The 12,118-nt window shown below is 40.4% G+C and overlaps 1 protein-coding gene across 4 annotated transcripts in view; it reads right to left on the reverse strand.

Annotated features, from left to right (window-relative positions):
- pde4cb (phosphodiesterase 4C, cAMP-specific b) overlaps nucleotides 1-12,118 on the reverse strand; it is a 77,401-nt gene that overhangs the window by 15,435 nt on the left and 49,848 nt on the right. For all 4 annotated transcript variants that reach the window (XM_058072585.2, XM_078790383.1, XM_058072588.2 and 1 more), the window contains exons 2-6: nucleotides 8,374-8,565; nucleotides 5,948-5,984; nucleotides 5,783-5,856; nucleotides 5,655-5,704; nucleotides 5,384-5,496 (exon numbers count right to left, since the gene is read on the reverse strand). In XM_058072585.2, the coding sequence (XP_057928568.2) occupies nucleotides 5,384-5,496; nucleotides 5,655-5,704; nucleotides 5,783-5,856; nucleotides 5,948-5,984; nucleotides 8,374-8,565 (466 nt within the window). The remainder of the gene's footprint in view (nucleotides 1-5,383; nucleotides 5,497-5,654; nucleotides 5,705-5,782; nucleotides 5,857-5,947; nucleotides 5,985-8,373; nucleotides 8,566-12,118) is intronic.

The raw sequence follows: 12,118 nt of genomic DNA on the forward strand, positions 1-12,118 counted from the left end.
ATAAGTCGCTCGGGAGTATAAGTCGCACAAGGCCAAAAATGCATAATTAGGTAGAAAAAAAACATACATAAGTCGCTCCGGCGTATAAGTCGCATCAGGATCAAAAATGCATAATTAGGTAGAAAAAAAAACATACATAAGTCGCTCCGGAGTATAAGTCGCACAAGGCCAAAAATGCATAATTAGGTAGAAAAAAAAACATACATAAGTCGCTCCGGAGTATAAGTCGCACAAGGCCAAAAATGCATGATTAGGTTGGAAAAAACCCATACATAAGTAGCTCATAATTAGGTAGAAAAAAAACCATACATAAGTCGCTCCGGAGTATAAGTCGCACAAGGCCAAAAATGCATAATTAGGTAGAAAAAAAACATACATAAGTCAGTCCGGAGTATAAGTCGCACAAGACCAAAAATGCATAATTGGGTAGAAAAAAACATACATAAGTCAGTCCGGAGTATAAGTCGCACAAAGCCAAAAATGCATAATTAGGTAGAAAAAAAACATACATAAGTCACTCGGGAGTATAAGTCGCATCAGGATCAAAAATGCATAATTAGGTAGAAAAAAAAACATACATAAGTCGCTCCGGAGTATAAGTCGCACAAGGCCAAAAATGCATAATTGGGTAGAAAAAATACATACATAAGTCAGTCCGGAGTATAAGTCGCACAAAGCCAAAACTGCATAATTAGGTAGAAAAAAAAAACATACATAAGTCGCTCCAGAGTATAAGTCGCACAAAGCCAAAAATACATAATTAGGTAGAAAAAAAACATACATAAGTCGCTCGGGAGTATAAGTCGCACAAGGCCAAAAATACATAATTAGGTAGAAAAAAAACATACATAAGTCTCTCCGGAGTATAAGTCGCACAAGGCCAAAAATGCATAATTAGGTAGAAAAAAAACATACATAAGTCGCTCCGGCGTATAAGTCGCATCAGGATCAAAAATGCATAATTAGGTAGAAAAAAAACCATACATAAGTCGCTCCGGAGTATAAGTCGCACAAGGCCAAAAATACATAATTAGGTAGAAAAAAAACATACATAAGTCTCTCCGGAGTATAAGTCGCACAAGGCCAAAAATGCATAATTAGGTAGAAAAAAAACATACATAAGTCGCTCCGGCGTATAAGTCGCATCAGGATCAAAAATGCATAATTAGGTAGAAAAAAAAACATACATAAGTCGCTCCGGAGTATAAGTCGCACAAGGCCAAAAATACATAATTAGGTAGAAAAAAAACATACATAAGTCTCTCCGGAGTATAAGTCGCACAAGGCCAAAAATGCATAATTAAGTAGAAAAAAAAAACATACATAAGTCGCTCCGGAGTATAAGTCGCATCAGGATCAAAAATGCATAATTAGGTAGAAAAAAAAACATACATAAGTCGCTCCGGAGTATAAGTCGCACAAGGCCAAAAATGCATAATTGGGTAGAAAAAATACATACATAAGTCAGTCCGGAGTATAAGTCGCACAAAGCCAAAACTGCATAATTAGGTAGAAAAAAAAACATACATAAGTCGCTCCGGAGTATAAGTCGCACAAGGCCAAAAATACATAATTAGGTAGAAAAAAAACATACATAAGTCGCTCGGGAGTATAAGTCGCACAAGGCCAAAAATGCATAATTAGGTAGAAAAAAAACCATACATAAGTCACTCCGGAGTATAAGTCGCATCAGGGCCAAAAATGCATAATTAGGTAGAAAAAAAACATACATAAGTCGCTCCGGAGTATAAGTCGCACAAGGCCAAAAATGCATAATTAGGTAGAAAAAAAAACATACATAAGTCGCTCGGGAGTATAAGTCGCACAAAGCCAAAAATACATAATTAGGTAGAAAAAAAAACATACATAAGTCGCTCGGGAGTATAAGTCGCACAAAGCCAAAAATGCATAATTACGTAGAAAAAAAACATACATAAGTCGCTCGGGAGTATAAGTCGCACAAGGCCAAAAATGCATAATTAGGTAGAAAAAAAACATACATAAGTCGCTCCGGCGTATAAGTCGCATCAGGATCAAAAATGCATAATTAGGTAGAAAAAAAAACATACATAAGTCGCTCCGGAGTATAAGTCGCACAAGGCCAAAAATACATAATTAGGTAGAAAAAAAACATACATAAGTCTCTCCGGAGTATAAGTCGCACAAGGCCAAAAATGCATAATTAAGTAGAAAAAAAAAACATACATAAGTCGCTCCGGAGTATAAGTCGCATCAGGATCAAAAATGCATAATTAGGTAGAAAAAAAAACATACATAAGTCGCTCCGGAGTATAAGTCGCACAAGGCCAAAAATGCATAATTGGGTAGAAAAAATACATACATAAGTCAGTCCGGAGTATAAGTCGCACAAAGCCAAAACTGCATAATTAGGTAGAAAAAAAAACATACATAAGTCGCTCCAGAGTATAAGTCGCACAAAGCCAAAAATACATAATTAGGTAGAAAAAAAACATACATAAGTCGCTCGGGAGTATAAGTCGCACAAGGCCAAAAATGCATAATTAGGTAGAAAAAAAACATACATAAGTCTCTCCGGAGTATAAGTCGCACAAGGCCAAAAATGCATAATTAGGTAGAAAAAAAACATACATAAGTCGCTCCGGAGTATAAGTCGCACAAGGCCAAAAATGCATAATTAGGTAGAAAAAAAAACATACATAAGTCGCTCGGGAGTATAAGTCGCACAAAGCCAAAAATACATAATTAGGTAGAAAAAAAAACATACATAAGTCGCTCGGGAGTATAAGTCGCACAAAGCCAAAAATACATAATTAGGTAGAAAAAAAACATACATAAGTCGCTCGGGAGTATAAGTCGCACAAAGCCAAAAATACATAATTAGGTAGAAAAAAAAGCATCAGCGGCATGGAGGTAGAAATATTATCTCTGTATCCATACTCATGGTTGCCATAAATGGCTTTTGTTTTTTTGTGCAAACATCAGCACTATAGTACGGTACTGCAAGCGGTTATGTAACATCTCTGGCATCCCATGCATCATAAGAAAAACGTATGCGCTAACGTCATTTGTACGACAACCGCTCCAGGCGTTTACCCCCAACCGATTGTCATATCTATATTGTGTAAAAAAAAAAATGCAACTTAAGATGCATCCTTGTCTCACTCACTGGTACCCCCCCTCCCCCCCCCCTCGAGCTTCTGATCAATGCGACGTCACATGTAAACAAGGCAACCCGGCAGATGTCTTCATCGCTCACCTGTCTGAGTCTCCATTCCAGACCAGCCCAGAGAGCCAACACGGACAATCCCATTCCATATCCATCATACGCATGTTGATCTTTCGCTGATTCAAATCCAATCCAACGAGTCGACACATTTATTGTTTTAGTTCCAAGCTGCTCGCTCAGATGCTTCAAGACGCAAAAGAACCCCCCTCCGTGGAAATAATAAATGTAGCTGAGGGATAGTAGGGGTTGTTGGGGGAAAGAGTCTCGGGGCGTGCAGTGGGGAAAACTGGGAATGTGGTCTGCGAACGGGAAGAACAAGGAGCGACTGAGTCGCCCATTCAACTACTGATACAAACCGTCAATGAGAAACAGAAAGAAGGGGAGTCGGTGCCTCCCCCGCCCCCCCGCCCGCCCGCCCATAGTGTTTGCTTCACTCTGTCCAATCAGAGCGCTCTCCTTCAGAGGTTGGGCAGAGGAGAGAATCCTGACTCGCTGACTGGGGGAGATTTGAGTCTGGCAGCCTGAGAGAAGCAGGCGGGGACCGGGGGGGTGGGCGTTAACTCTTTCATTGAAGGCACCGTTCTCGAGTCTCATGGTACCGTAGTACATTTACATGCAAAGATTCCTGAAATATACCATATTTTACCGACTATAAGTAGGACTTTTTTTCATAGGTTGGCTGTTCCTGGGACTTATACTCCAGAGCGACTTATACATGAAAAAAGTGTTTATGTTAAATAAACACTGGACACCTTTTCTGTTCATGTTTATTTTTATGTAGCTGAATAAGCATTGTGTTAGCATATCTTACATATATTCAGCCTGTTCTATATTTGTTTATTAATATTAGAACTTGCCTTCCAAGATGACGTAATGTCTGTTTTGGTCAAGTAGTTTGGAAAATAATGCAACTTATAGTCAAGTGCGACTTATGTATGTTTTTTTCGACCGAATTATGCATTTTTGGTCTTGTGCGACTTATACTCCAGAGCGACTTATGTATGTTTTTTTTCTACCTAATTATGCATTTTTGGCCTTGTGCGACTTATACTCCGGAACGACTTATGTATGTTTTTTTCTACCTAATTATGCATTTTTGGCCTTGTGCGACTTATACTCCGGAACGACTTATGTATGTTTTTTTCTACCTAATTATGCATTTTTGGCCTTGTGCGACTTATACTCCGGAGCGACTTATATATGTTTTTTTTTCTACCTAATTATGCATTTTTGGCCTTGTGTTACTTATACTCCGGAGCGACTTATGTATGTTTTTTTTCTACCTAATTATGTATTTTTGGCCTTGTGCGACTCATACTCCGGAGCGACTTATGTATGTTTTTTTCTACCTAATTATGCATTTTTGGCCTTGTGCGACTAGTACTCCAGAGCAACTTAGTATGTATGTTTTTATTCTACCTAAGTATGCATTTTTGGCATTGTGTTACTTATACTCCGGAGCGACTTATGTATGTTTTTTTCGATCTAATTATGCATTTTTGGCTTTGTGCGACTTATACTCCTGAGCGACTTATGTATGTTTTTTTTGTACCTAATGACGCATTTTTGGCCTTGTGCGACTTATACTCCGAAGCGACTTATGTATGTTTTTTTTCTACCTAATTATGCATTTTTGGCCTTGTGCGACTTGTACTCCGGAGCGACTTATGTATGTTTTTTTTTCTACCTAAGTATGCGACTTATACTCCGGAGCGACTTATGTATGGGTTTTTTTTCTACCTAATTATGCATTTTTGGCCTTGTGCGACTTATACTCCAGAGAGACTTATGTATGTTTTTTTTTCTACCTAAGTATGCATTTTGAGTCTTGTGCGACTCATACTCCGGAGTGACTTATGTATGGGTTTTTTTCTACCTAATTATGCATTTTTGGCTTTGTGCGACTTATACTCAGGAGCGACTTATGTATGCTTTTTTTTTCTACCTAATTATGCATTTTTGGCCTTGTGTTACGTATACTCCAGAGCGACTTATTCATTTATTATTTCACACTAAAAATAAACCAATACAATATGAACCGATATCTATATTTTATAATAATATCGACCAGTTGATATTATCGGACATCGCTACATTTTATGTGCTAATTCCTTGATATGGACATTGCCTCGTTGACTGATGACACGTGCACCAATGTCCGTCCGGACTTCTCACCTTATTCGAAGCCATCTCGCTGACCGAGTTCCTCGTCTGAAGCGTCTCCAACTGGTCCAGACACCAGTCCAGCTCCTCCAGAGTCTCCATTGCTAGTTTTTGATGAGGCTCCTCTGAATGAACAAAGACAGGTTGCCAGGTTGACCAACATTCATTGTTTCGTCTCCTGTTTCAATGCAACGTCTGCAGATACTAAATAAACCGAGAACGGCTATTATTATGTACTGTATTAAGTCAATGGATTCGAACATACGGTCGTTCGTGCACTGACCTGCATGGCATGGCTTACACAGAGGTGGCTGGTTGCTGCTGGACGGCCACCTGCGACACGGAACAGATGAAGAACGGGTAGAATAGAAGCTAGCGGGCATTCATTTGATCCTCTTAGCTCGTTCTTACTTGTTCCCCACGCGCTCTTGCAAGTGTGTGAGAACAGCAAAATTACTTCTCACCGTCCGTAGACTGGCCAGAATCTGAAAAGTATCGACATTTGATTGACATTTGATTGAGGGTGATATTAAATACAGTAGATGCCCAGATGTTTATACGGTAAATGTTACCTACCTGTGCAAATGGAGTAACTATCATGTCTTCTCCATGCCTGCAAAAAAAAAAATCAAACACAAACATCAGCTTTAGAAGATCTTCTTTTGGACAAATTCACAATGGTTCTTTATTTTTAGTCTACATAAGACATGTTATTTATACTATGGAAATGATGTGTGTGTAGCTTTAAGAGAATGGAATGACTTTATTTATACTAGCAAAGTGCTTGTCCACTGCATATTGACTTTATGTATAGCATTGTACAGGCTGCACGGTGGTCGAGTGGTTAGCGTGCAAACCTCACAGCTAGGAAACCCAGGGTTCAATTCCACCCTTCCAGTTTGCATGTTCTCTCCGGGTACTCCGGTTTTCCTCCCACATTCCAAAAACATGCTAGGTTAATTAGCGACTCCAAATTGTCCATAGGTATGAATGTGAGTGTGAATGGTTGTTTGTCTATATGTGCCCTGTGATTGGCTGGCTGGCCACCAGTCCAGGGTGTACCCCGCCTCTCGCCTGAAGTCAGCTGGGATAGGCTCCAGCACCCTCGTGAGGATAAGCGGTAGAAAGTAGTAGTTGCATATGCATGGATTAGGAATGTGTTCATGCATAAGGTGCTGCCAAAGGCTGTGTGTGAAAAGTTAAGACATGCACATATGTATGTAAGTACCGTATTTTCTGGACTATAAGACACTCCGGAGTATAAGTCGCATCAGGGCCAAAAATGCATAATTAGGTAGAAAAAAACCATATATAAGTCACTCCGGAGTATAAGTCGCACAAGGCCAAAAATGCATAATTAGGTAGAAAAAAAAACATACATAAGTCGCTCCGGAATATAAGTCGCACAAAGCCAAAAATGCATAATTAGGTAGAAAAAAAACATATATAAGTCACTCCGGAGTATAAGTCGCACAAGGCCAAAAATGCATAATTAGGTAGAAAAAAAAACATACATAAGTCGCTCCGGAATATAAGTCGCACAAAGTCAAAAATGCATAATTAGGTAGAAAAAAAACATATATAAGTCACTCCGGAGTATAAGTCGCATCAGGGCCAAAAATGCATAATTCGGTAGAAAAAAAAACATACATAAGTCGCTCCGGAATATAAGTCGCACAAAGCCAAAAATGCATAATTAGGTAGAAAAAAACCATATATAAGTCACTCCGGAGTATAAGTCGCATCAGGGCCAAAAATGCATAATTAGGTAGAAAAAAAACATACATAAGTCAGTCCGGAGTATAAGTCGCACAAGGCCAAAAATGCATAATTAGGTAGAAAAAAACATACATAAGTCGCTCCGGAGTATAAGTCGCACACAGCCAAAAATGCATAATTAGGTAGAAAAAAAACATACATAAGTCGCTCTGGAGTATAAGTCCCACAAGGCCAAAAATGCATAATTAGGTAGAAAAAAAACATACATAAGTCGCTCTGGAGTATAAGTTGCACAAAGCCAAAAATGCATAATTAGGTAGAAAAAAAAACATACATAAGTCGCTCCGGAGTATAAGTCACACAAGGCCAAAAATGCATAATTAGGTAGAAAAAAAAACATACATAAGTCGCTCCAGAGTATAAGTCGCACAAGGCCAAGTCGCACTGGAGTATAAGTCGCATGAAAAAAAGTGCAACTTATAATCGGGAAAATACGGAATGTCAACGCACGGTGACAGTGACAAATAAAGCAGTAAGTGACGCAATACTGTACATCCTGCATGACGGTCAATATTTTGACGGTCAATATTTGCAGATATGATGATGCAACTACAAATCATATATTTATTCTTAATGTCTTTACTTTACTTCCTGATGCACTCACAACACGTTTGTCGACCCATTGGAGATCGGTGGAGGTCAGTATATATGAGTATAACAACTTTGAAAACACTGAATTCATCACACATCAACTTAACACCTCAGAAATATACAAACAAGCGGCAATACAAGTTTAAAACTAACACCTCCCAACATTTTAATGTTTTCCCACATGACATTCCGTCGAAGCAACGCATTCATTGGGGCGCTGCAATGACATCAGCCTCCCCTCAAAACTCCCCTGGCTCCCTCTGGTGCAAATAAGCAACATTGAAGCACCATCCATCTATGTTGCTTTGTCCTACAATTAACTGCATTATGGTACCTTATCTTAGGTACCTTGGGGGTGTTAAGTTGCTGTGTGATGATCATGCTCAAAGAAGGGTGATATAGTATATATACGTAAAACGAGTAGGTGGATTTAAATCACAGCAATCGTCACACTCTGCCTCACCGAGGTAGCCAACTGACTTCGCATTGCTTCGATCCTTCCTCCCTTCAAAACAAAGCAGCAACATCTTCTGATTGATGAAAATAAGTTCATATTCATATTCATATCATGAGATGGTGTAGCGGTTCTACCAGTTCATGTATTAGGACGGATCTAAGAAGGAAGTACTCACAAGTCGCTGGCCGTGGATGAGTTCCGGGACATGGTTTTGGGAGACAGGTCATAATCAGAGTCGGAGCGGTAGAGGAAGGACTCACGACGCTGACTATGAGGGACGTTGGACTGGAGGACCAGGCCTGAGCCCGGGCTGGTCTGAGCGTCCAGAGGACTGCGACCCACCGAAAGGCCATTCTCCACGTCAAAACTAAAAAGAGAGAAACATTCATGTTAGTGTTTTTGGAAAGTGGAAAGAAATCGAAATAAATGTGGATCATATAAAACCTACGACAAAAACCTCAATGGATTTCAATGGAAAATAGAAATAAACAGTCATGGATGCACGGTGGACGAGTGGTTACCGCACAGCGAGGAGACCCGAGTTCGATTCCACCCTCGGCCATCTCTGTGCGGAGTTTGCATGTTCTCCCCGTGCATTAGAGGCGGGGTACACACACACATTCACACTCACATTCATACCTATGGACAATTTGGAGTCGCTAATTAACCTAGCATGTTTTATACCCGGAGAAAACCCACGCATGCACGGGGAGAACATGCAAACTCCACACAGAGATGGCCGAGGGTGGGGAAAGACAAAATAAAAAGCCAAAAAGTGACCACTTCCACACAAAATAGGAGGAGAACTCATTCATTCATTCATGCATTTTCTACCGCTTATCCTCACGAGAGTCGCAGGGGGTGCTGGAGCCTATCCCAGCTGTCTTCGGGCAAGAGAGGCGGGGTACAACCTGGACTGGTGGCCAGCCAATCACAGGGCACATATAGACAAACAACCATTCACACTCACATTCATACCTATGGACAATTTGAAGTGGCTAATTAACCTAGCATGTTTTTGGAATGTGGGAGGAAACCGGAGTACCCGGAGAAAACCCACGCATGCACGGGGAGAACATGCAAACTCCACACAGAGATGGCCGAGGATGGAATTGAACTTGGGTCTCTTAGCTGTGAAGCCTGTGTGCAGCCCTGGTTCAGTATATTTTTCATCAAAATAGTAGTCATGCCAAAATGTTGTGTTGCTGCTGGATGTTCACAGTATCCGAGTGATACTGTTGTGGGGGTGCTGGAGCCTATCCCAGCTGTCTTTGGGCGAGAGAGGCGGGGTACACCCTGGACTGGTTGCCAGCCAATCACAGGGCACATATAGACAAACAACCATTCACACTCACATTCATACCTATGGACAATTTGGAGTCGCTAATTAACCTAGCATGTTTTCGGAATGTGGGAGGAAACCGGAGTACCCGGAGAAAACGGGGAGAACATGTAAATTCCACACAGAGATGGCCGAGGGTGGAATTGAACCCTGGTCTCCTAGCTGTGACGTCTGCGTGCTAACCACTCGACCACCGTGCCAACCCCAAATCATTCAGGTAAACTGTTACAGTTAATGTTTAAAATTGCAGAACGGGCTAAAATGTGCTCATCTGCAAACTACAACTACAATATTTCATATATTACTAAATGAAATAATACTGCTAATGTACGAGTACTGTATATCAAATACATTATTTCCATGTGTGTTCAGAATCTATCCATGCTTTCTTGATTAGCGAGCACCTTTTCAAGCAGGCGACCTTGCTTTTCATAGTGTCCTTTATGCACCCCCCCCCCCCCCCCCCCCCGGCTCCTTACATCAACATGACATCAACACTGACGTTAAGCATGTTACATCAGTAGCGCTCCTTATTCATATAACGCCGCTACACCCGCTTAATGCACTCTCTCATACGCTATGCTACGCTAACATATAACATATACGCAAATGGACCAAATGAAGGTCATTCGTTGTTAAAGTGCATGATCAATTCCAGTAATAACCTTCTTTGAAGGTCATGAAAAATAACGTTGCTATGTGAGATTTAGGTGTTTCTCTCACGTCTAATAGGGCGCCCCCCCCCCCGGTCTGGTTGTATTGTAACAATTAAAAATCAGAGCGCTCACAGAAGCAAGTGAAGGTTGCTGCGGTCTATTTTTAGCACAACCTGTCTCCAACGCTCCACTTATAACCGGGACTGAAAAATGGGAGACTATGGGCGATTATGCAACTGATGCTGAATGAAGCCAACCCGATTCACAACACAGAGAGAAAGAGAGAGAGAGTATCTCGCACATGATTGGTGTGACATCACCAAGAGAGGCGGGGCTTGCAAGCTGGCTGGGCTTTACCTCCGCAATGATACCGTCCGCCTAACCCGGGGGGCCCCGTTTTTTTCGCTTTCCAGCCCTGCCAGCTCAGTGAAAGTGGCCGTGACGAGGCTCCATCGGTGACGTCAGAAGCTATAAATAGATCTGCCTGGGGAACTGAGGGAGGTGTTGAGGGGAGCTTACGTATGTACGTATATATATATATATATATATATATGTACCCCGCCCCATCCTGCCCCACTTCATGCTTTTTATATTTGTGGGATATTTTGTGGTACTTTTCAATAGCGGATGCTTAAAGAAATGAGGTTTTAACGCAGGGGTCTTAAACTCTATTTACTTGGGGGCCACTGGAGCTAGGGTCTGGGTGAGGCTGGGCCGCATCAGGTTTTCCAAATCCTTTTAATCTAGGTACTCCTTTTTACGTATATTCAACCTCAGATGACGGATTAAATTTGTGGAATTGAACGCAGCTCCAGTACCAACCCCTTGTGCTTGTCATTTGCAGATATTGTAAGCGGACTATTTTTATTTACAAAACTGGCTGTGTTTACGTTACGTTCCGGTGAGGTGTTATGGGCATGCCTAGCCAAGAGAAGGAACAGATCTAGAATACGCGGGAGGGATTATATCTAAAAGCTGGCCTGGGAACACCTATCGATTCAAGACATAGTGAAAAATAATAAAAATAATAACAAATCTAACATAAGCACATGGCCTTGAACATAGAATCACAATATAAATCAGGGGTCTCAAACTCAATTTACTTGGGGGCCACTGGAGCTAGGGTCTTGAGCATAAGCGGTAGAAAATGGATGAATGAGTTCTCCTCCTATTTTGTGTGGAAGTGGTAGTTTTCGACCATTTCAGATGATTTTGTACCGATTATTTTAACGCACATGGAATATTATTATTAAAGAAATACTTCATCAGGGTAAAAAAAAAAAGGAAGTTTCAGGAAAATATCAGTTCCCAACTAAAACTAAAACATGTGACAGTTCACATTTATAAACAATTATACCACAATATTGTTTGTCTATATGTGCCCTGTGATTGGCTGGCCACCAGTCCGGGGTCTACCCCGCCTCTCTTGCCTGAAGACAGCTGGGATAGGCTCCAGCACCCTTGTGACCCTTGTGAGGATAAGCAGTTGAAAATATGGAATATATATAGAATGAATATACCACAACATAAACAACTCCAAAAAAGGGTTGTTTTACATAAAAATAACTATTCATTTACAAATATAGTACCATGAAGTATTAACAATTTTCACGCTTTATCACTACCTCTTGGATTTCATGTGTACTAATACATCTTCGGGATAGGAAGTTCGAGTTTATAAAAAAAAAGTATAGATATACAACTTTGGTTTTGAATAACTTTATTTTTTTAACATGTAATTTAACATGTAATAACACCAGCAGGTTTTGATAGTATAACACCTAGTACTTTAGCAGCCGAGTACTTTAAAGGATAACTGAATTTTAGTTAAAAATGGTGATTTATTTTTACATGAAAATATACACTGGGCCTATTTTTCTTAAATATTTTTCTTAAATTTCTTTCTTAAATAAAAAAAAATC

Source organism: Doryrhamphus excisus, linkage group LG4 (assembly GCF_037039965.1).
Source record: "Doryrhamphus excisus strain RoL-2023G ecotype Guam linkage group LG4, RoL_Dexc_Guam_v1.1, whole genome shotgun sequence".
Taxonomy (NCBI): Eukaryota; Metazoa; Chordata; class Actinopteri; order Syngnathiformes; family Syngnathidae; genus Doryrhamphus; species Doryrhamphus excisus.